Source organism: Haliotis rufescens, unplaced genomic scaffold (assembly GCF_023055435.1).
Source record: "Haliotis rufescens isolate VD_foot unplaced genomic scaffold, xgHalRufe1.0.p SCAF_5, whole genome shotgun sequence".
NCBI lineage: Eukaryota > Metazoa > Mollusca > Gastropoda > Lepetellida > Haliotidae > Haliotis > Haliotis rufescens.
In genome coordinates, this window is record NW_025964223.1 from 1,188,165 (window position 1) to 1,214,546 (window position 26,382).

At 42.2% G+C, this 26,382-nt stretch overlaps 1 protein-coding gene across 1 annotated transcript; it reads right to left on the reverse strand.

Annotated features, from left to right (window-relative positions):
- Nucleotides 1-3,308: 3,308 nt before the first annotated feature.
- Nucleotides 3,309-24,778, reverse strand: LOC124111831 (periodic tryptophan protein 1 homolog). The gene is made up of 15 exons (XM_046471674.2): nt 24,623-24,778; nt 23,234-23,283; nt 22,656-22,882; nt 19,953-20,035; nt 17,507-17,603; nt 16,587-16,694; nt 13,376-13,497; nt 10,175-10,236; nt 8,848-8,944; nt 8,601-8,662; nt 6,378-6,489; nt 5,380-5,473; nt 4,547-4,668; nt 4,285-4,387; nt 3,309-3,580 (listed from the first exon to the last, which is right to left on the reverse strand). Exons 1-15 carry the CDS (start codon nt 24,683-24,685, stop codon nt 3,342-3,344), a joined length of 1,641 nt encoding a protein of 546 aa, XP_046327630.2. The 5' UTR covers nt 24,686-24,778; the 3' UTR covers nt 3,309-3,341.
- Between the last annotated feature and the right edge of the window lie 1,604 nt (nt 24,779-26,382).

Below are 26,382 nucleotides of genomic sequence, written 5' to 3' on the forward strand. Positions count from 1 at the left end.
CGCATGTAATGTGAGCGGCAATCCAAACTGTGTTTCATAATTGATCTTCTTTTCAGGTAACGGGAGTTATATCGTGGAAATTTGTGTTTAGAGATTGATTTGCGTCTGTGGTCAATTTTACTTGAGGTCTGTTAAAAATCAGAAAAACAGTATTTTTGTTTGAGACAAGAATATATTTTCAGGCCACGCTCAAAGAAGGGGCCAAAATAATTTTGGACTCACAACACATCATTTTTCAGGAAATCCAGCCTTATTAATGAACAACTGTAGCTTTAAAAAATCGGGGTAAATCTGAGGAGAAATTATTTTGTAAAGGCACATTCGAAAACATTTCATTTTTTTCAATACATCTCCACCCCACCACACCACCCCGTTCACCATATTTTAATGAGTAAATTTAGATTCCCTGGATTTGTTTCATGCACCCCTTAGTTTCGTCACCATTTAAACATATATGTTTCAAACCTTAGTTGTTCACAATATTGTTGATTCATTTTCTTTTAATGTATTTCATGCAGAATACCTTTTGCCAATAAGTCCACTTCTAATGTTTTGAGAGACGAAGGTTTGAGGATAATAACTGGATTGGATTTCACCAATTACTCATGAGAAGGTGGGAGCCGCTTTGGACAATCTCAAAACTTCAAAATCTCCCGGGTATAATAATATTATTGCCGAATTTTTTAAGCATTCAAGTGATATTCCATTACCGCATTTTATTGTTTTATGAAATGGACTTTTTGAGGGTTGTGTTTTCCAAGAATCGTGGTCGATAGGACTGATAGTGCCATTACATAAGAATGGAATCTTAATTCTACATCTAATTATAGAGGTATAACAATTTTGAATGTCTTTAGTAAAATTTATATTTCAGATTAAGAGTCTGGTGTAATGCCTATGAAAACGTTTCGGAATCGAAAGCCGGTTTCCGGCAGGGTTATTCAGCCATGTATAATGTTTTCATATTACAGTTTGTTGCTGGTCGTCTCTTGGGGAAAACGAAAGGCAAATTCTCTGTTTTATTTGTGGATTTTGATTAGGCTTTCGATTTAGTAAATCGTTCTGAATTATGGTCAGCCCTACAATACAATGGAGTTTCGCCAAAAATGTTGGGTTGTATCAAGTCTATTTATGAAAGTGTAAAATCGTGCATTAAATTTTATATTTTAGTTTCAGACTTTTTTTTACTGTAGCGTGGGGGTTCGTCGTGTGTCTTTAGCCCCTTGATGTTTGATCTTGTTTAAGTAGACATACTGTTCTGGGTGTAAATCATGTTGTACCACATTGTAATAATACTTTCAGATACAGATTGAGACCAATTTTGTAAATAAATATCTTTTAGTCTTTGTGTCAATGATCTTATGAAATAAGAATGATAGTTTTTTTGCTGTACATGGTGGTTCCCTAGTGAATGCTGCTGTTCCACGTGCTGTATGCAGTCCAGCATTATCGTGGATTGTTCATAACTAGGACAAAGTGCGGCACTACTATTTCATCACAACAGCGTCTGGCTCTAATATTCCATCACAACAGCGTTTGGCTCTAATATTTAATCACAATAGGGCTAGGCTCTAATATTTTATCACAATAGCATGTGGACGTAACGTTACCTTGCTTGTTCTTTCTGCCCGGTGGGGAGATTACCTCACATATCATTACTCTGCCACCACCAAATCTGTCGAGCGCCTGCATGCAGTTGGCGGCGACATGTTAATGGCGCTGTTGGTACCCCTGGCTCTACCATCAGCTGGATACAGCATAAATCTTGAGACTGAATCCATCCTTGAACAAACAGTTCTCCAACGCTGGTTAGGCCATACCTTGTGTGTTTGACATCACTGGCATTGCAGTTGACCATGTTGATGTGTCAAAAGAACACTCGGACACCTCCCTCAAGGAGGTCTTTCCCCACTGTCTGGTCACGTATACCAGATACAAGTGGGAGTTAAAATACACCCGATATTTTTCATATGACTATAGATAATCTGTCATGACAGAAAGGTGTTTTTTAACTTCTTTGGAGTGGTATATATTCTTCGCAATCCTGGAATTGCGTTGTTGTACATGTTTGCCACAAAACAAATGAGGTAGTGGGATAAAGCTAGCTACAGCGATTCTCCTGCTTCCAACTGTCAACTGTCAGACAAACATTGTTCCACTGTGCTTCCGTTAGTGGTGGCACGACTTGGCAGTTACTAGCAGTTTGTCAATGGAGAATTCCCAGGTTTTGTATGTCTAGTCATGATGTTTCAGGTGCAAAAGCTTGCACATGCATTAATCCGTGCACTGGTGAAGATCTGGGTAGAATAGGTCTTCAGCAACCCATGCTTGCCGTAAATGGTGACTAACAGGATCAGGTGGTCAGGCCCATTGATGCGTGTCATTGCATCCCAATTGCGTAGATGGATGCTCATGATGTCAACCACTGGACTGTCTGGTCTGGACTTGATTATTAACAGACCGCCCTCATAACACTGGAATATTGCTAACTGTGGCATTAATAAACAAACAAATAAAATGCAATCCCGTGGTTCTCATGTGTTGGTAGTTTTGTGTATTGTTAGGTTTGGGTTATGCATTTTGAGTATTAATCTGGCACCACATGACAAACTGGTGCTGACTTTTTATAGCTGGAATATTGCTGGAACATGCACTCACAGCCTCTAATTCCTGGGTCTGCAGTGGCCAAAGATGGGTGACAAGTGACACAGAGGAGACGAACTCCAGATTGTTCTCGATGATTGTGTTCTAGTTTCCAGCTGACTTTCTGTTGACCTAGATTCGTTCATGGTGTGAAACCATTTCCTCAAATTGAAAATATATTCTTTAATTGTGAAAGGTAATTGCAGTCCTGGGTTGACTATCATATCCAAACACAAATGTAACCGACGCTTCATTACAAAGTAGACACAACTTCTGTAAAAAGATTTAACTGAAAATAGATATACTTTTAAAACTACTTAAAAACATATAGTCAATCGAGGAATTTATTGCTATAAAAAAGGATGACAAAAATAACTTGGTCACTTTTCTCAGCATTTGATTCTTAGCCCTCTGTTGATACATGCTATGTTTGATTCTGATTGTGTGTTGCAACTGTTTTGGTTTGAAATGTGACAGTTTGTTTTCAAACCTTTACAGTTTTAAAGAGTTTATTGCGTCATTCTATGCAATCTGAAATATGTTTTGACGGAATACTTTTGATCCTTATACTATTGTTCAGCAAGACTGATTGGCAACATTATAACAGTAAAATAAAGGAGTTGTCATCCATAACTAAAGAGATGCCTATCAAACAAGACACTGTATTACATATGATAAATTTATTACATTATGTACAATCAATATTCAAGAATTCCTTTTTTTTGTTTCTTCTTCTTTTTCTTCTTCTTCTTCTTCCCCTGCCCGCCTGTTGTCTCCCCCAATTCCTTCATCATTTCTTCTTCCTCATCATCTGCAGCCATGTCTGGTGTTGCCATGGCAATCATATCCTCTTCCAGTTCGTCAGGTAAATCCTTGTCGTCTCCTTTGCACTCCGCCTGTAGAGTCGCAGACATACGACTGTGGAAGTGCTTCCTCACTGCAATGTAAAATAATAATAATAAAAATTTAAAATCTATTTATATAGCGCCAATTTCCATCTAGGCTGCTAACTGGTGCTTTGACATTCTTATTACCTTGGTCAGTGTGCACTCGATTATCATTCTCAGCTCCCAATCCAAGCCTGTTAAGTTTAAGAGTCATGTCATCCACCATTCCCCTGTGGTCAGTACCCCTGTGGTCAGTATCACTGTGGTCAGTATCTCTATGGTCAGTATCCCTGTGGTCAGTGCCCCTGTGGTCAGTACCCCTATGGTCAGTATCCCTGTGGTCAGTACCCCTGTGGTCAGTGCCCCTGTGGTCAGTATCCCTGTGGTCAGTGCTGTGGTTAATGCCCCTGTGGTCAGTACCCCTGTGGTCAGTGCCCCTGTGGTCAGTATCCCTGTGGTCAGTACCCCTGTGGTCAGTATCCCTGTGGTCAGTACCCCTGTGGTCAGTGCCCCTGTGGTCAGTACCCCTGTGGTCAGTACCCCTGTGGTCAGTATCCCTGTGGTCAGTGCCCCTGTGGTCAGTGCCCCTGTGGTCAATACCCCTGTGGTCAGTGCAGCTGTGGTCAGTGCCCCTGTGGTCAGTGTCCCTTTGGTCAGTGCAGCTGTGGTCAGTACCCCTGTGGTCAATACCCCTGTGGTCAGTGCAGCTGTGGTCAGTACCCCTGTGGTCAGTACCCCTGTATTCAGTACCCACCGGTTGCACTTTCCCGGATGTCCCAGACCTTCATCTCCTTTTCCCCGCCAAACGCGAACACAAACGGGGCGTCGGGGCAGCTGTCAACACAATACAGCTCACTCTGCAACACAAACACCCCTGTATAAACAACTTGTGTTAACTTACAAGGTCCATCGATCACTGATCAGATCTAAATAGAAGTAAATATGAAACTTTTGAACTCCTCTCTAAGCCTATGAGACTGAGAGTCTCTGACGCAGATTTCAGACTTGTGACTCACCATCTTCAAGTTCCGCTCCAATACCAGTGACGGCTTGCCAGACTCCATGTCCCAAACCTTCATCATCTTGTCTGATGAGGTCGTCACCAGCAACCCCCTTGTGGCACTGCTCAGGCAAATACCTGCAACAACAGCGTGGTGAGACACGTTGGTTGGACTATTTCTGGACTCACCTTCACAAGTGTACTCCCACACTGACACACACACGGACACACTGCTGTAGCACTGTTGTCACTTTGTGCACACGACCCAGGAGTTCTCATTCATTCATCATTTGCACAAAGTTAAGCAGGTTTGTTTGTGAATAAATCATCCTCATCCAGGTACCCATTCACTGCTGGCTGAAGAAAGGCGTATGTCCACCAAACACACTTGTCTAAGGCATCTTACTGAGGCAAGGGAGTTAACTCTTATAAAAGTCCACACTCCACCTGTGCCGAACTAGACTGGAATTGGCTTTGAGTTATGCCCCTTCTAAGTCCCTCCTATTGACCAATTAGATTCCACCTCTGAGATCACTTGCATTTGTTTCAAACAAAATGGCGGCATTCATTCAAGATGAGTTAGTGAGTGAGTGAGTTGGGTTTAACCTTGCCTGATCTGTAACCATGAGCCTAGGATTCAAACCCAGGAACGCAGGATTCTGACCTGCCTCAGGGATCCAACTATGCACAGCGAATTTACAGCATCAGAACAACTAGGCACTCATGACCCAGGGGGACACAAACTACTCTTTAACATGAGGGCAAGAAAAGTTTGGTTAAATATATATGCCCCATTTAAAGCAGCACCTGTGCATATCTAGTTTAGTTGAGTCAGGGGAGGTAACCCACCTGTGACAGCCTCGGAGTGTGCTGACAGCGTGAAGACTGGCTTACTGTCGTGACGGATGTCCATGTAGTAGATGATGCCTTGATCTGTCGTCACCTGACAACCACAATGTCATAATACAAGGGCCGGGATGTCATAAAAAAAAAAAAAACAGTTGTGTTGGGAACTACAGTAAACTACTTCAAAGGAAGCACTAATTTTAATTTGTTATATCCGTCGTTCGTTACACACATTTCGACTGACAGACATCTTTTATCAAGTCATGTGACCAATAGAACAGTTCGTTATATCCGTCAGTTCATTATAAGCGTAGTTTACTGTACTTTAAAAAAATGGAAGCCTTGGTGGCTGAGTGGGTTAGAACGCTGACTTTGTGTACTGGTGATTAGGTGCCTCACTCTGGCAGTGTGGGTTCGAATCCTGGATAAGACTCAACCCCAAAAAGTACTCAAATCTGTACTTTACTAAGAAAGTGCTATACCAAATATAACATTTGTTACATAGAAAAAGTAACTTAACCATGTCTTAATACAAGGGCTGAGATGTCTTAAAAAAAACAAAAAACATTTGTGCTGGAAAATTTATGAAAAAATAACCTGCCCTCACTGAGTTTTGTTACCATGGTTACACTCCTCCTCTTACAGACAAAATGTCTTGAGTGAGTGAGTGAGTGAGTGAGGTTTAACGCCGCTTTTAACAGTATTCCAGTTATATCACGGCGTGTCAGCTTAATGTGGGAGGAAAGCCCCAAGTGATGCAGGTCTCAGACGTTAACCACTTCAGTGAAACCCACGAGCACGGGTATGGTGCTGACAAACCTAGAAACATAATTGGGGCGAACCGGTATTCGAACCCACAATCATAGGTTTCTGGCGTGCCCAAGGGACACGACTCTGCACAGCGAATCGCGGCGCCTTAGATGGCTGGGCCACCCGTGCCCCCTAAAATGTCTTGAAGCACTGCCTAGAACATGTTTCTGGAAAATAGCACCTAAACTCACGAAGAAGTTGACTGGGGACTGGTTGTTCCATAGCACCTTCTCCACTTCACCCTGCACTTCCCAGGTCTTGTGATTCTCCTCCGGACTCCGACAGTCGTACACACGGGCAGTCCTGACATAAGACACATACCAATAAACATCAGAGCCTGTGTGTGGGTGTGTACCCCACCTCCCGATGTCAGACACCTCGTGTCAACCCGTGTGTGGGCGTGTACCCCACCTCCCGATGTCAGACACCTCGTGTCAACCCGTGTGTGGGCGTGTACCCCACCTCCCGATGTCAGACACCTCGTGTCAACCTGTGTGTGGGCGTGTACCCCACCTCCCGATGTCAGACACCTTGTGTCAACCCGTGTGTGGGCGTGTACACCACCTCCCGATGTCAGACACCTCGTGTCAACCTGTGTGTGGGTGTTCCCCACCTCCCGATGTCAGACACCTCGTGTCAACCCGTGTGTGGGCGTGTACCCCACCTCCCGATGTCAGACACCTCGTGTCAACCCGTGTGTGGGCGTGTACCCCACCTCCCGATGTCAGACACCTCGTGTCAACCCGTGTGTGGGCGTGTACCCCACCTCCCGATGTCAGACACCTCGTGTCAACCCGTGTGTGGGCGTGTACCCCACCTCCCGATGTCAGACACCTCGTGTCAACCCGTGTGTGGGCGTGTACCCCACTCCCGATGTCAGACACCTCGTCTCAACCTGTGTGTGGGCGTGTACCCCACCTCCCGATGTCAGACACCTCGTGTCAACCCGTGTGTGGACGTGTACCCCACCTCCCGATGTCAGACACCTCGTCTCAACCTGTGTGTGGGCGTGTACCCCACCTCCCGATGTCAGACACCTCGTGTCAACCCGTGTGTGGGCGTGTACCCCACCTCCCGATGTCAGACACCTCGTGTCAACCTGTGTGTGGGCGTGTACCCCACCTCCCGATGTCAGACACATATGATTACGTCAGATTAATGAGTATATCGGATAAACAAAATTAAGTTGTATCAATGTTTGTGATCGAAAATCGGACCACTACATTATAGATAATGATACAAACACATTGCAATAATACCAGTAAATGAGAAAGGAAATATTCATATTGTTATGTTACGTTGTTTGCAGATGACCATGGAGTATGCTGATCACTGTGTCTGATTAACAAGACTGATTAATGAGTGATTTCGGTACTTCGTTGCAAATTAGGTGTGTGAGAGTCGGAATGTGAGACTGTCAGATTAACAGATCTAAATAGGACTGATTTAATTTTTCCCATCATTCGTGTCTGATTGTCAGATTGTTGGATTAATGAGTGTCAGATTAACAAGACTTGACTGTATTGGTGTTTGTATACGTTCCAACTTCAGAAAGCCCACTTTTTTTAAAAAAAGCTTCTTCTTAAAACCCTGGATCCACCTCAGCCATACAGTGTTTGAAATTACTTAAAGGCAAGGGTCATAAATAAAATAAATAAGACAACACTTAGGGGTCCCCAGGTTCGAACACTATAGAATAAATCCTGAAGGACAGAATGATGCCTCTTCAGTGTTTGAAATTAAGCATGGAATCATGGGGGTTTGTCATAACTGACTGGTTGGTTGGTTTGTTCTTTAACGCAGCACTCAGCAATATTCCAGCTATATGACGGCGGTCTGTAAATAATCGAGTCTGGACCAGACAATCCAGTGATTAATATCATGAAAATCGATCCACGCAATTGGGATCGATGACATGCATGAACCAAGTCAGCGAGATTGACCACCCGATCCCGTTGGTCGCCTCTTACGACAAGCATAGTCGCCTTTTACGGTAAGCATGGATTGCTGAAGACCTATTCTACCCTGGAATCTTCACGGGTAGAAGAAGCCGAATGGGTTGTTTTGAGTAGCTTGACAGTTAGAATAAGGAGAGACAATGTTGCTGTATACATTCATACAATTTACTGACATAAGTATGTATGTATGAGATGCACTGAAAGCAAACATCATGGGGACACCCCTTCAACAACCATTGTTATGCCGTGGTTTGCAATAAATAGATAGGATTTCACAGCTGTAGATAGAGAATTACAATAGTATAAGGCTGCTGTAGTCCCCAATATCCGAATACTTTGAATATTGCAGGAACAATAACTCTACAATTTCTTAACTTCAAAATACCTTCAAGATTATCGTTCTAAATTGATCAGGTTATTCAAGAAATATGTGCCAACTGTATGATGTGTACTTACTGGTCGAAGCCCCCAGACAGGAGTGTCTGTGCCTCCCGCGGGTGCCACTGTATCGCCTGTACCTGGAACACAGAGTGATTGAGTGAATGTCGTGTAAATTATCTCCATTTACTCTCATCCATGTCAAATCCTCTAGTGGACATATTGAAAGCTGATGCAGTTATCAGTTTGTAACTTCATCAGTTAGAGACAGGTTATACTCTGGCATTAACACATACATACTTATCTACATAAATATGTTGTTCACCTTATCCGTGTGCTGTCTGATTGAAGTGACAACCTTCTGCTCAGCTAAATCCCACAATGCAATAGTGTTGTCCGCTGATGCACTGGCAAGCACGTTACTGAAGAGAAGCAGCAGATACAGTCAGCATGACAGAGATCACAACACACATGTAGCCCAAATGAGAAAAAACACTTGTCATTTTTGTGTCATTTATGTCATGATACAATAAAAAGAAAGAAATTCTGCGAAATTATAAACAAGAGCCTCGGGGCTTAAAAGTTAACCAAAGTATAAGTTTATTGCACTATTTCAATCTAAAATACCAAGGATGGTAAAACATGCTAAGTGTAAATACATAAAATACAATCAATGCCATGAACAATATTTAAACAGACATTAATTAACCCTCCCACCTCTAAAAGAATTGGAACATATTTGTGCATTCAGTTGGTGGTTAAGGGGGTTAATCCTCTAGTAATCACGGTTTCGTCATCTGACCACGACCGTGTCAGATACCCTGGTTGATTGATGTCAAAGAATGGTGGATTGCCTGAATCTCCTGGAAACTTACCCAACCAGAAGAGAAAGGAAAATTTCTATCCTTTGAATCTTTTGTTAAGAAATTTAATTTACAAACAAATTCCTTGACATACATGGGCATTATAAACTCTATAACACAATACTGCCGAAACAAAAGTATCAGCTGGAAGAATTTGAGACCCCTCTTAAATCCCATTAGATCCTTTAATATATAACACCTACAGAAATGTGAAAAAGGCACTCAATACTTTTACTAACATTTAGTTAAAAACATTATGTAAAAAATCAACACTCTATAACAGGGGAAAATCTTTTAAAAGTAGAAATATCTTTAGAGGACTGGACAAACTATAACAGCATACCCTGTAGGTGCACTTTAGATACTAAGCTTCAATGGTTTCAATACAGAATTCAAGACCACTTCCTACCTACCAAAAATATGTTATCAAAAATGGGATATGTAGACAGCAATATATGTAGCATTTGTGACACGCACATAGAAACGACTGAACGTTTGTTTTGGGATTGCAGCAAAGTAAAAACAATCTAGACAGCACTGGAACTTTGGCTAAATACCAGCGAAAAGACACAAAGCATATTCCATGATCGTTCCAGATCTTCCAGAATGACTGAAGCAGTATTACCCCATCCCCACATGTACAGCCCTGATGAGTGGGAGTTCAGACAGATTCTATCAATATTGGTCATCATGACATACACTTTATTTGTAACATGGAAGTCACTGTTTTCTGTTTTGTAAAAACATTATGAAATGCAACAAAAAAAATTTAAGAAAACCAAAGCTTACCCAACCACGGAATTCCAGGACAAGTCCAGCACGGATTCTGTATGACTTTGTGCTGCTCCTGGCTGAAGGGAAATGTTATTACATATTACCATTCAGGTTCTTGTAACGCCGCCATTTACCTTCTTGTACATGTCACAATCCACGTTCTTCAACATGTGACCATGCACGTTCGTGTACGTGTCGCCATGTATGTTCTTGTACACGTTGCCATAAATGTCATACATGTCACACACATCTCCTTATAACATACAAATCATAATGAGTGAGTGAGTGAGTTGGGTTTGACGCCGCTTTTAACAGTATTACAGTTATATCGCGGCGTGTCAGCTTAAAGTGGGAGGAAATCCCCAAGTGATGCAGGTCTTAGACGTTTACCACTTCAGTGAAACCCACGAGCACGGGCATGGTGCTGACAAACCTTGAAACATAATCGGGGTCAACTGGGATTTGAACCCACAATCACAGGTTTCTGGCGTGCCCAAGGGACGCAACTCTGCACAGCGAATCGCTGCGCTTTAGACGGCTGGGCCACCCGTGGCCCCCAAACACATCATAACTGTATAACACATCATTAGAAGGATCATAACACACGTGACCATAAAAATTCCCATACACGTCCTCACACACACCATGAGAAACATCACACACTTCTTCATACAAGTCAAACATCACAGTTCAAACTTGCAGTAAACCATCACAGCTCATACTTGCAGTCAAACATCACAGCTCAAACTTGCAGTCAAACATCACAGCTCATACTTCCAGTCAAACATCACAGCTCATACTTCCAGTCAAACATCACAGCTCAAACTTGCAGTCAAACATCACAGCTCATACTTGCAGTCAAACATCACAGCTCAAACATGCAGTCAAACATCACAGCTCAAACTTGCAGTCAAACATCACAGCTCATACTTCCAGTCAAACATCACAGCTCATACTTCCAGTCAAACATCACAGCTCATACTTCCAGTCAAACATCACAGCTCATACTTCCAGTCAAACACATCATTAGAAGGATCATAACACACGTGACCATAAAAATTCCCATACACGTCCTCACACACACCATGAGAAACATCACACACTTCTTCATACAAGTCAAACATCACAGTTCAAACTTGCAGTAAACCATCACAGCTCATACTTGCAGTCAAACATCACAGCTCAAACTTGCAGTGGACCATCACAGCTCATACTTGCAGTCAAACATCACAGCTCAAACTTGCAGACAAACATCACAGCTCATACTTCCAGTCAAACACATCATTAGAAGGATCATAACACACGTGACCATAAAAATTCCCATACACGTCCTCACACACACCATGAGAAACATCACACACTTCTTCATACAAGTCAAACATCACAGTTCAAACTTGCAGTAAACCATCACAGCTCATACTTGCCGTCAAACATCACAGCTCAAACTTGCAGTCAAACATCACAGCTCAAACTTGCAGTGGACCATCACAGCTCATACTTGCAGTCAAACATCACAGCTCAAACTTGCAGACAAACATCACAGCTCATACTTCCAGTCAAACACATCATTAGAAGGATCATCACACACGTGACCATAAAAATTCCCATACACGTCCTCACACACACCATGAGAAACATCACACACTTCTTCATACAAGTCAAACATCACAGTTCAAACTTGCAGTAAACCATCACAGCTCATACTTGCAGTCAAACATCACAGCTCAAACTTGCAGTCAAACATCACAGCTCAAACTTGCAGTGGACCATCACAGCTCATACTTGCAGTCAAACATCACAGCTCAAACTTGCAGACAAACATCACAGCTCATACTTCCAGTCAAACACATCATTAGAAGGATCATCACACACGTGACCATAAAAATTCCCATACACGTCCTCACACACACCATGAGAAACATCACACACTTCTTCATACAAGTCAAACATCACAGTTCAAACTTGCAGTAAACCATCACAGCTCATACTTGCAGTCAAACATCACAGCTCAAACTTGCAGTCAAACATCACAGCTCAAACTTGCAGTGGACCATCACAGCTCATACTTGCAGTCAAACATCACAGCTCAAACTTGCAGTCAAACATCACAGCTCATACTTCCAGTCAAACACATCATTAGAAGGATCATCACACACGTGACCATAAAAATTCCCATACACGTCCTCACACACACCATGAGAAACATCACACACTTCTTCATACAAGTCAAACATCACAGTTCAAACTTGCAGTAAACCATCACAGCTCATACTTGCAGTCAAACATCACAGCTCAAACTTGCAGTCAAACATCACAGCTCAAACTTGCAGTGGACCATCACAGCTCATACTTGCAGTCAAACATCACAGCTCAAACTTCCAGTCAAACATCACAGCTCATACTTCCAGTCAAACACATCATTAGAAGGATCATCACACACGTGACCATAAAAATTCCCATACACGTCCTCACACACACCATGAGAAACATCACACACTTCTTCATACAAGTCAAACATCACAGTTCAAACTTGCAGTAAACCATCACAGCTCATACTTGCAGTCAAACATCACAGCTCAAACTTGCAGTCAAACATCACAGCTCAAACTTGCAGTGGACCATCACAGCTCATACTTGCAGTCAAACATCACAGCTCAAACTTCCAGTCAAACATCACAGCTCATACTTCCAGTCAAACACATCATTAGAAGGATCATCACACACGTGACCATAAAAATTCCCATACACGTCCTCACACACACCATGAGAAACATCACACACTTCTTCATACAAGTCAAATATCACAGTTCAAACTTGCAGTCAACCATCACAGCTCATACTTGCAGTCAAACATCACAGCTCAAACTTGCAGTCAAACATCACAGCTCATACTTCCAGTCAAACACATCATTAGAAGGATCATCACACACGTGACCATAAAAATTCCCATACACGTCCTCACACACCATGAGAAACATCACACACTTCTTCATACAAGTCAAATATCACAGTTCAAACTTGTAGTCAACCATCACAGCTCATACTTGCAGTCAAACATCACAGCTCATACTTGCAGTCAAACATCACAGCTCAAACTTGCAGTCAAACATCACAGCCCATACTTGCAGTCAAACGTCACAGCTCATGCTTGTCAAGGCAGTCAAGCATCACAGCTCATGCTTGCTGTCAGGGCAGTCAAGCATCAAAAGTGCTTACCCGTTTCTTCTTCTTTTTGACCTGTTTTGAGCCAAGCACAGCTGCAGGCTCGAGACAATCCACCACATCAAGGTTCCATATCTCTATCACCGGCTCCATGGTGGCCACAGCGGCATAGTTACCTGCCCATATCAGAGAAGGGGTTTATACATGTCTCTATCACCAGCTCCATGCACAGCGGCATAGTTACCTGCCCATATCAGAGAAGGGGTTTATACATGTCTCTATCACTGGCTCCATGCACAGCGGCATAATTACCTGCCCATATCAGAGAAGGGGTTAATACATGTCTCTATCACTGGCTCCATGCACAGCGGCATAATTACCTGCCCATATTGGGAGGATAATGTGGAGAGTTGGGAGGATACTGTGGAGAGTTGGGAGGATACTGTGGAGAGTTGGGAGGATACTTTGGAGAGTTGGGAGGATAATTTGGAGAGTTGGGAGGATACCGTGGAGAGTTGGGAGGATACCGTGGAGAGTTCGGAGGATACTGTGGAGAGTTGGGAGGATAACGTGGAGAGTTGGGAGGATACCGTGGAGAGTTGGGAGGATACTGTGGAGAGTTGGGAGGATACTGTGGAGAGTTGGGAGGATAATTTGGAGAGTTGGGAGGATACTGTGGAGAGTTGGGAGGATACCGTGGAGAGTTGGGAGGATACAGTGGAGAGTTGGGAGGATAATTTGGAGAGTTGGGAGGATACTGTGGAGAGTTGGGAGGATACCATGGAGAGTTGGGAGGATACCGTGGAGAGTTGGGAGGATACTGTGGAGAGTTGGGAGGATACTGTGGAGAGTTGGGAGGATACCGTGGAGAGTTGGGAGGATACTGTGGAGAGTTGGGAGGATAATTTGGAGAGTTGGGAGGATACTGTGGAGAGTTGGGAGGATACCGTGGAGAGTTGGGAGGATACAGTGGAGAGTTGGGAGGATAATTTGGAGAGTTGGGAGGATACTGTGGAGAGTTGGGAGGATACCATGGAGAGTTGGGAGGATACCGTGGAGAGTTGGGAGGATACTGTGGAGAGTTGGGAGGATACTGTGGAGAGTTGGGAGGATACTGTGGAGAGTTGGGAGGATACAGTGGAGAGTTGGGAGGATACTGTGGAGAGTTGGGAGGATACCGTGGAGAGTTGGAGAGTTGGGAGGATACCGTGGAGAGTTGGGAGGATACCGTGGAGAGTTTAAAGGATACCGTGGAGAGTTGGAGAGTTGGGAGGATACCGTGGAGAGTTGGGAGGATACCTTGGAGAGTTGGAGAGTTGGGAGGATACCGTGGAGAGTTGGGAGGATACCGTGGAGAGTTGGAGAGTTGGGAGGATACTGTGGAGAGTTGGGAGGATACTGTGGAGAGTTGGAGAGTTGGGAGGATACAGTGGAGAGTTGGGAGGATACTGTGGAGAGTTGGGAGGATACTGTGGAGAGTTGGAGAGTTGGGAGGATACCCTGGAGAGTTGGGAGGATACCGTGGAGAGTTGGGAGGATACTGTGGAGAGTTGGGAGGATACTGTGGAGAGTTGGGAGGATACTGTGGAGAGTTGGGAGGATACCGTGGAGAGTTGGGAGGATACCGTGGAGAGTTGGGAGGATACCGTGGAGAGTTGGGAGGATACTGTGGAGAGTTGGGAGGATACCCTGGAGAGTTGGGAGGATACTGTGGAGAGTTGGGAGGATACTGTGGAGAGTTGGGAAGATACAGTGGAGAGTTGGGGGGATACCGTGGAGAGTTGGGAGGATACTGTGGAGAGTTGGGAGAATACCGTGGAGAGTTGGAGAGTTGGGAGGATACTGTGGAGAGTTGGGAGGATACTGTGGAGAGTTGGAGAGTTGGGAGGATACTGTGGAGAGTTGGGAGGATACCGTGGAGAGTTGGGAGGATACTGTGGAGAGTTGGGAGGATACTGTGGAGAGTTGGGAGGATACCATGGAGAGTTGGGAGGATACCGTGGAGAGTTGGGAGGATACCGTGGAGAGTTGGGAGGATACTGTGGAGAGTTGGGAGGATACTGTGGAGAATTGGGAGGATACCGTGGAGAGTTGGAGAGTTGGGAGGATACCGTGGAGAGTTGGGAGGATACTGTGGAGAGTTGGGAAGATACAGTGGAGAGTTGGGAGGATACCGTGGAGAGTTGGGAGGATACTGTGGAGAGTTGGGAGGATACTGTGGAGAGTTGGGAGCATACCGTGGAGAGTTGGGAGGATACTGTGGAGAGTTGGGAGGATACTGTGGAGAGTTGGGAGGATACCCTGGAGAGTTGGGAGGATACCGTGGAGAGTTGGGAGGATACCGTGGAGAGTTGGGAGGATACTGTGAGAGTTGGGAGGATACCGTGGAGAGTTGGGAGGATACTGTGGAGAGTTGGGAGGATACCGTAGAGAGTTGGGAGGATACTGTGGAGAGTTGGAGAGTTGGGAGGATACCGTGGAGAGTTGGGAGGATACTGTGGAGAGTTGGGAGGATACTGTGGAGAGTTGGGAGGATATCGTGGAGAGTTGGGAGGATACCGTGGAGAGTTGGGAGGATACCGTGGAGAGTTGGGAGGATACCGTGGAGAGTTGGGAAGATACTGTGGAGAGTTGGAGAGTTGGGAGGATACCGTGGAGAGTTGGGAGGATACCGTGGAGAGTTGGGAGGATACCGTGGAGAGTTGGGAGGATACTGTGGAGAGTTGGAGAGTTGGGAGGATACAGTGGAGAGTTGGGAGGATACAGTGGAGAGTTGGGAGGATACCGTGGAGAGTTGGGAGGATACTGTGGAGAGTTGGGAGGATACCGTGGAGAGTTGGGAGGATACTTTGGAGAGTTGGGAGGATAATTTGGAGAGTTGGGAGGATACCGTGGAGAGTTGGGAGGATACCGTGGAGAGTTGGGAGGATAACGTGGAGAGTTGGGAGGATACCGTGGAGAGTTGGGAGGATAACGTGGAGAGTTGGGAGGATACCGTGGAGAGTTGGGAGGATACTGTGGAGAGTTGGGAGGATACCGTGGAGAGTTGGGAGGATACTGTGGAGAGTTGGGAGGATAATGTGGAGAGTTGGGAGGATACCGTGGAGAGTTGGGAGGATACCGTGGAGAATTGGGAGGATACAGTGGAGAGTTGGGAGGATACCGTGGAGAGTTGGGAGGATACCGTGGAGAGTTGGGAGGATACCGTGGAGAGTTGGGAGGATACCGTGAAGAGTTGGGGGGATACCGTGGAGAGTCGTGTTACCTGTTGAGGAATCTGTTGGGCTGAAGCTAAGCCACTCGACCGCCAGGGGGAAGGAAGACAGAAGGTAGTCATGGTGTACAAACAGGTTCCCCAGCGTCTCGTTGTACACTGACGGACAAACACAAAACATATAAAAAACTAATGCATCAGTGAGTGGTTTAGCACCTTACAGCAAAATATGTCAGTTATATCATGGTGCTACCAGCTCAAAATCCATAAATCATTATCATGGCATGTCATGGATTGTAACTCACTTGCACAGGATTCTGGCACACCCAAGGGATGTAACTCTGCACAGGGGATTGTGATGTCAAAACAGCCTGTCTGGGAAAGTCGGGCAGGTGGGAATTTAAAACGCTGATACTTGTTATTGACTACTGTATTTCAAAATACTGTTTTAGCAACTGAAATAGTAAGACCGTGAGAAACTTTCATGTTGTGACTGTTGATCGGCTGATCGCCATAGGTGACTAATCAAACTGTTCCATTCGAAAATAAATGGTAATATACCAAAGTGCTATCATTTTACTTAAACATATCAGAGCTACAGATAAGCAGCGTAGTTGCGTAAATTACCCAACCCCCCACCAAAAATATTCAAAACCCAATTACTTTCAATAAACTAAAATATTATTTCATTTTTTATAAAATCTTAAAATGTTCACTCTTTGGGGGAAAAACCCAATAGAGTTATGGGTAGATGAGTGAAAAATTATTGGTTACCCAATGAAAAATGAAATAACCCAATTAAAATAGAAACCCTAGAGTAAAAACTCAATTGCTCAAAAAGTTATCTGGAGCTCTGCATATATAGTAAACGCAGCAACAAAACTAACAAGACATTAGAATACATAGTATACATTATATCTAGTGCACTGACAGGTCTCCGACTGCTACCCACAAAGGTTAGACTCACTCACCATACACCTCCAGGAAGCAGTGGTCCTTGTGAGCTCTGCCGGCAAGCACCAAGTTGTCCATGGGTTTGATCTCAAAGTCTTCTTCATCACTGTCAACCTAGAAGAGAAGAGTCATTGTCTAATACTTGTCTCCACGGGCAACACACAGTAGACTGTTATTGCAAACACTAGATCATGTAGATGGAGAAATATTTTATCTACATTTTGATTGGCTGCCTTGTATGCTGTTAGCATGTGATTGGTTAATTAGCATGGATCTCATTAGGAACTACTTTCACAGGAACTACTTTCACCTGAACTAAAATCCTGATTACTTTCAAGTTAAAAGTGGGTCGCCATCTATCATATTCTTTTGAGTCTAGTGTGCATTTCTGTTTGTAAAAAAGCTGTGAAGAGAGGGGTGGGTATAATACATGCATACAATGAGTTTTGATGTTTTTCCCCAATGCAAAGACATTACCATGAGTGTGGTATTAGCTAAACCCTAAATGGGCCCCATCCTTTAATGGGCCTCAGCAAAAGACAGGATAGGGGAGAGAACTCTCACGAACATGCTGCTGGCTGCAAACACATGGCACCAGCCACACTCTTGTACACAGCTACACTTACAGTGATTAAACACAGTTAACGAACAAAGATATCTTTGTCATATCGCCACAATGAGCATATACCGGAAATACCATGTCAACAAATCTGAACTGAAGTGTGCAAATTAATCCCATTATTAGACTATCTGGTTCAACATGTTCAGCGTTCCCGCTGGCTTTGAAACAAATAAAAAAAACGTATGAAAATTACCTGGTTTTAATTCTTCAACATCGTGTTCAATGCAATGACGTCATCTTTGCAGTAACTTAGTTAGATCTACACGTCATTCACACAAAGTCCACTCACAAATTTCTCCTTTTAAAAATATTTTTACACTACGTCGCTAAAAATACATATTTAACCTCGAAGCAAGGCAAAATGTTATTTCCTTGCACTAAAATTGACAAAGGGAAACCCTGATGGTGACAGACAAGCTGACTTCATTCGAAAAATATTCTTATATGAATATCGCCGATGTTTTGTTCAACAATAAAGATTCATGAGGTACTTTATTTGACAGTCCACAGGGACTGGCAGTCACATGAATTACCGGTCCAAGTCTAATTTTACTGGTATTTACCGGTAAATGGGAACACTGTGGTTAAACAAAATGTTCATTATATACCTGAACTAATGTTTGTAATCTATTTTAGTTATTTTATTCAAAATTTCATTCACTATTGTTTACATTAGTTTTAGCTAAAACATATGGGAAACGACAGCATCCAGGATCTGATTACCGCTACTAATGGTATTGAACAGTTACCATGGTTACAAATCTGTGAAGAAACTTGAACAAATTATTTTGCGTAGCAAACCTTACATAAATATGCACCTAGTCTTTTATTAACAAAAGTACACTGTATTACTCCAGGGTAATGACTATGTAGTGTATTATACCCCATCTCACTACCTTCCATTAAATGAACCATGTGAGAGATGAATTCTGTGGGAGGTTATTGGGACGTGTGATGGAGGTGCTTACGTCACTACCCAAAGAAGCTGCATGATCGGGTCCAGGGTACTTGTCACAACAGAATAGCGACATGATACACTGGATAACCATGATAACCGTACACGTCTCTCATCATCCATTAGGGGGGAATCGATACATGGGTGCACCAGTGCATCATGCGTTTTCATGTGATGATACGATTAACAATACATTTTTTTTGTATCGATACAAGATGATACACTTGCTAAAAGAAACAACTCACTATTCGCTTAATGACCCCTGGCATTTATGTCAGTCAGATATCACAAAGTGTGTTATAATTAGCGTTTCAAGTTCACTACTAAAAATAGCCACAACGAACATGTGTCTACAGCCAGCTTTTCCTTCTGAACCTGCTCTGAAATATTTATTGTCAAGAAGTTTCCATGTGATTTGACGTAAATATGAGTATCGTGATACATATCATATCGTGACCTATGTATCGTGACCTTGCTGTCTCGTTTCACCTATCATCCAGACAGTTTCAGGTCTTGCAGCTGTTAAGGGAAGATGTGGACAGTCAAAGTTCACAATGGACCAACGACAACACAGCCTGAGATAAGCTCCACAAAGAAGTGAGGTGAGGTGAAATGGGGTTTAATGTCGTGTCCAAGATTATTGCACTTATATAGCGACACGCATGCACTTGTGTGTGTGTGTGTGTGTGGCTGCTTGTACTAGTCCGGACTGATGCCGATTTATAGTGCTAGCTCACTGAGATACCATGCCGCAGTTAAACATGAATACCCCACTCAGACACAGTATACTGACTCCGAGCCGACCAGTCCTTGTTTTAGACAATTAATGCTGAGCACCATACAGAGCTCCACCGAGAGCCACCATATTGTAGTATTACAGACTTACATCTTTGGGCACTGTCACATAGGGGTCTTCTTCATTACTGGCGTAGAACGACAGCCCCCCGACACCACTGATGAGGGCATCCTCTGGAAGCAAAGGGAACATTGTAACACTCACTTAAACTTACATAATTGACGTGTACCAAAAAATCTCTTATCATAAGTTTGTTTTAGACTTACATTATACTACAACACTCGAAAAAAAGATATTGTTGACATGAAACAGTCAGGGTGACCTATTTAAAAATGTGGATTTTTAATTCCAACTACAAAACTATTTTTTTCACTTTTGCACTGAAGAGCGCTTTACATGCCCCGTGTACGGGTGTCATCGATCACTGTCCTTTACTCAGCCCCTGTGGTTGCTTTTTCAAATGAAATATACACAACTACCATGAAAATACATAGCTATTTCTGCCTTTCGGTGAGTTCGCACTTCTTTGATAACAAAAACAGCATAAAAGATGTTTTAAAACAGGTCTAAAATGTTCTAATTGAATTACAACATGCAGCTATGGAAATGTTTTGTCACCCTGACTGTAACAATGTCCTCATCTACTAGGACCCCAGTCGGCAGTGCCAGCAATAAGAACACAGAATCAGAATATATCCTCATTAAGTCAAAACAAAACTAGGAGATATTTAATTAGGAGATAAACATACTGTGTTTTCAATGGAGAGCTAGGTTACCACCCTGCTAAATTGAGTTTGGAACCAAATGTGCAGCGTGAGGTTTCAACTGTTTAAGTTAGCGCGGTTAAATCTGCAGGTAACCTAGCTCTATATTGAAAACACAGTATGTTTATCTCCATTTTACCATGACTAAATAAAACATGAACTCTTTGGTGCTAGCAAATATATTGAGTGAAGCGGCATGGATTGAGTCCAGTCTTTTGAGTGGGTTGTCCATGTGAATTACGGATACATCGACAGCAGCCTTTAAACAAAATATGGCACTGTATATGCTCAGGCAGTTTGTTTACACCGTAATACTTCACTCGAACGTATGACAGGCATTGAAAGCATATAAGCACATCAACGTGAACTAACATGAGGTGGGCACCCCTTAAAAAAACTAAGCAAGCTTTGCAAAGCTTTCGTTCTACACCGCACATACCAATTATGACTTGATATTGCTCATTGTGATGCAAAAGATATGACGTCACAGTCTTATGTAGAAAAGCACCAAATTCAAAGCTCTCTGTTGTCCCCCAAACCTAAAATACATTCTCTTCGTAGATTTCTATCGTGTTTTCTGCATGAAATGTATTGCCACACATCCTTTGAATATTGTAGTAACCGCAACTTTGCATTTTGTAACCTGTAATTGTAGGTATAATTATTTAGATATGCCTACCGAAGGTACTATTTAACGAATGTTAGCTTCAGCGGTGATGCAGCCATCAAACAAACTGTTTCAATCAGAGGGGATTTATATTTAACTTATAGCCTCTGATTGACCAATCAGAATCGAGTAATTTCCCAATTCATTGTAGAATTACTTAACAAAATAACGAGAGAAAAAAAAAGATATTTTTGTACAGTCTGCACACACATGGAAGATCTTCACTGAAGTAAGTTGACATGAAACATCTTAATGGCGTCATAGCACAATTGTCTCCTAGCACCCGCGAGGTCTCTTTTCTCCTGGTGGGTCACATTTGTCTAACCGCAAGATCAGTGCCATATAGAACAATACTGTTTTATCTTGAGTATAGTGCGCACTTTTCCCCCCAAAAAAAAACAGCTGTGTAGAAGGGGGTGCGCATTATACACGCCATAATGAGTTTTGATCTTTTACTGTGAGCACGTAACACCGGAAATACCATGTCAACAAATCCCTACTGAAGTCTGCAAATTAATCATGTAATTACACTCTCTACAGCTGGTTATAAAAAGTGTTCATTGTATATCTGGACTTATGTTTGCAACTTATTTCATTAATTTTATTGTTTTACTAATTTCCACGAAATCGTGTGTGAAGCGATTGGAAGATCGCACAACTCACTGTTAGTAACAGCAACCACGGTCAGATTACCAATATTGACGTCTTGAAACAAACATTAGTTGACAAAGAATGGATACATATATCATAAATGCCATACTTTGACTCGTCAACATGTAGTTCTCGCAATCACGTGCGCGGGAGCCTCTACGGTGACTGGTCAAATTGTTTCATGTGAAAAAAAATAACCGGCAATCGCAATCAGCTATGCTTAGGGTTATTATTATTTTTAATATATTTCATTAAAGCTGCTAATAAAATAACATGATATTGGAATATATTATTCCTGATAAATAGTTTCAGATACAATATTTCCCGATCCTTGCATTAAAATCATTTAAAGTTATATTATTGAGTAAGTTTTAACTGAATCACCGGTAGATTCAAAGATTAAGTGTGTACATCTGATTGCTGTTTCCGACTTAGTTCACAAGAAAATACACAGGGTAATCTTAATCAGAACAAAAAAATACAATTAAAAGGTAGATCAACATGTCTGGTGATTTGGTACCTCAAATTTCCAATTTGTACTGATCAAGTTTCTTATCACACGTTTGTTTACCCGAATTCGCTGAAAGGATACGGTGTAAATTTTGGCGCCTAATATTTGATATTTTTTTTCCAAAATACTGAATCAGCTAGAGGGGTGTGTGCATTATACTTCAGTGCGCACTATACTCAAGAAAATACGGTAACACATACCATCTCCCTCGTCATCATAATCGTCCAGGCCATATTTGGAAACAATGTCCTCATCCTCTACTTCTTCATCTTCTTTCTCCTCCTCATGTTTCCGTTTTTTGGCTTTCTTTTTCTTTTTTGTTTTCTGACTTGTATCCTCAACTTCTTCTTTTATTTTTCTGTGGCCTCCCGCGGCTTGCACTTCTTCATCTTCTGGATCATATTCATCCTCCAGTTCATCCAGCTCTCTGAACAAATAGAGGCATTGTGACACCGGGATAGCATTATTCAATGATGTATTGGTGTGAGTGGTAGGCGTGCAGTGCCTTATATTTTACCTGCTATATATACTTTTTCCACTCACTTATTGCAAAAAAACTATATTTCTTTCCATCATATTGACAATTGCTGGCCATTCAATTTTTCCATCATAGAAGGATCATGAACAACATGTTGAAGGATATCTTAAACAGTGATCTATGAATTGCCATTTGACCACTCACAATTGCAAGAATATCAAGCCTATGCTTTATAATCATTATATAGGCATCGTGAGTCAGATTCTGACTAAAGGAATGCGATGATGATGTATTACATACTCTCGAGTGGCCTGAATAACTTTCTTCAAATCCTGTTTGTCAAGCTCAACCTGAAACAAATAGGCAGATATTCCAAATTATTATGAAATTGCTCAAGATCTTGAAAAGCTTGTTTCCTCTGTGATTTGTTGTTTAACACCACACTCAGCAATTATCCAGCTATATGATGGCGATCTATAAATAATTGAGTCTGGACCAGACAATTCAGTGATTGACATCATGAGCATAGATCTACACAAATGGGATACAATGACATGCATCAACCAAGTCAGCGAACCTGACCACCCGATCCCATTAGACGCCTCTTACAACAAGCATAGTCACCTTTTATGGCAAGCATGTGTTGCTGAAGACGTATTCTAACCCAGATCTTCACGGGTCTCCCCCGTGGGGATTTTCAGTTAGAATAGGTTCCCTACAACCTTTGCTGGTCATAAGAGGCGACCAAATGGATATATATCACGCAATATATTGTTTGGGACTTGTTACCTGTGTCTCAGGCCACATTCATATGTTCAGCAAGATCTGATATGTTTACACACACCATTACGTATCAATGCTGATAAGTATTGCAGTACATGCACCATCTATAGGCAGACTGCAGTGTGACTGGTGTATGCTACACGGCTGATCTGCAATCTTCCATTTCTAAATTCACCCGGTATATAGGGCTTCACTTGTATCTGCAGTTTTCCATTTCTAGATTCATCCTGGTATAAAGGCCTATCCATTACCCTCGTGAACCTGGTGCTAACCTTAATGAAGTACCCAGTTAGTGTTTGTTCAGTCAGTAGTTTCAGGTACAGGAATGTGTAGCTGTACACACATAAAAATATTGTTTCACAGACCCATGTATTATACGAGGGCGGGGCCACATCTTAGCTGAAGGTCAGTGTACCGGGTACTGTTCTGTATTCTGATTTTGGCTAGGGTACATTTCTGTATACAGACACATACCTGAGGTACATACATATCTGTGATACCCGTGACGACAATGACCCCTTCAGCCAAATTTACTTGTTACAGCTGTGATTTCCTGTGTTATTAGATACATGATTAATCCACAGAGCATAGCTTCAGCGAAATAATTTATTGTATCCAAACACACAAATATGTTACAGTGCAATATGTTCCACATTATTATTATTATTATTATTATTATTATTATTATTATTATTATTAATATATTTGTTGAAACAAAACTTTTTAGAGAATACGGGCTCGCTGCAAATAGACCAAATCCATTACACTTATCTAATAATATTCGAGACAGCCTAGAACAGAAAGTAAAGTAACTAACGGTTGCTGACACTAACGTTTAAATGAACATATGTGTCCCTTTCCCTGATAATATCTCGTTTAACCGATCTGCCGAAGTTGTAATCTTACCTTGTGTGGATTCCTTTCTGCAACACCTCTTTTCACCCACGCCAGACAGGGAACAACATTCATTGTCGATATTTATCAGAATCGTAGTTTGTATTTATAAACAAACCCCAAAACCTCGCCATGTGGATAAACCGGATGTGAGACGAAGTTATCGTTCTTGTATACTAAGGGCGACAACCCTTCACTTAGCGGGAAACTGGATTGAGTATCCATATGAATATTACATATGCTGACGTCTCCTTTAAATTATCAGAGCGATTTTCGTGTGTGTTTTTTTAAGCGATATAATATTTTGTGATTCTTACTAAGTTAAGTGAATGTGTTGGGCGCAAATAGACCTTCTGTTGGCCCACGTCACCCTTCTACCACCACCACCACCACCACCACCACAGCGACGGATTGTTTTCTTAGTTCGAGCCTAGCAGTTGAAAGTGATCTATGGTTTAACACATCATATTTCAGGAAATGGAATTAGGACAGGGATCAATATAAAAGAAATATGATTAGTGCCATTTTGTAGAACAAAATTTTCACTTAGGCCTATAATTTGTCTTTATCCTACTCTGAAGCAGGATATGGTGATATTAGCAGAATAATCTCATAGTGTTGATATGTTTTCACGTTTAACATTTAGGATATATAGAACATTTGAATTACCCCGGTAAAAAAAACTACGAATAGCCAAATAATGTAGGCATTATCGATGAAATGATAAGGGGACATATAAAGATTATAATACGAGCATGTGTGTCAGACTGATTTTACGAAACGAGAGTCATAATTCTTGAATTTACCGAGCGAGAGCGGTGGTAATACATTAAATCTTCCACGAGTTTCAGCTTGACACACATGCGAGTGTAATAATTTGTTTTTACCCATTATTTCTTAATTCTTTTGAGCTGCTCCCGTTTAGAGAAATGCACTGATCACGACCGCCGTCTTAGAAAACCACAATTGTCGAATGACGTCAACAATCTTCGGCTATGACGTCGTTTCTAGTGTGACGTCGTTCCGACCTTATGTCACAATGTGATTCGAATGACGTCAACAATGCCGTTCGATGATATAACAACCCAATCACATTAAAATAGATCTTAGTTTTTTGTTTAGCGATAGCGAGAACTAAGATCTGATGTTAATGAGGTTGTATAACAACCGTTCGCATGGGTTGTGAGATAAATATTACAACGAAGTATCATTTGGATGATCTATCTACTATTATAAACACTTGTCCTTTTTTTAATAGTTGACACCTTTTTAGTCCTTGTTCTTTCGTAACTTTTGCGAGTTAATGATCAAGAAACGTTGGTTAGTTGTTTTGTTTTGCGCCGCACTCAGCAATATTCCAGCTATATGACGGCGGTCTGTAAATAATCGAGTCTGGACCAGACAATCCAGTGATCGATATCATGAGCATCGATCCACGCAATTGGGATCGATGGCTCTTCAACCAACCCGTTAATCGCCTCTTACGACAATCATAGTCGCCTTTTACGGCAAGCATGGGTTGCTGAAGACCTATTCTACCCCGGATCTTCACGGTTCTCAAGAAACGTACAACTTTATGGATAACAACAGCTTTGGTTTATTGCATTTAGCGACGTTTGGATGGAGATTCTTCCATCGTTATCAAGCTGGAGTGACTACAACAACAACAGTTTATCCTTATCCTTACAGCACAACCGGCTTCATCCAGTTATCTGTATGCTACTTGTTATCCGTCACCTGTTGCTGTTAATCTAAACATCGCTAAATGCAAT

Coding starts and splice junctions, on each gene's coding strand:
- LOC124111831 (XM_046471674.2), bottom strand. CDS start 24,685: ATGAATGTTGTTCCCTGTCTGGCGTGGGTGAAAAGAGGTGTTGCAGAA. Junction 6,490..8,600: donor CTGTCTGGGGGCTTCGACCA/GTAAGTACACAT, acceptor GTCTTATGTCAG/GACTGCCCGTGTGTACGACT. Junction 5,474..6,377: donor AGTCCCCAGTCAACTTCTTC/GTGAGTTTAGGT, acceptor TGTGGTTGTCAG/GTGACGACAGATCAAGGCAT.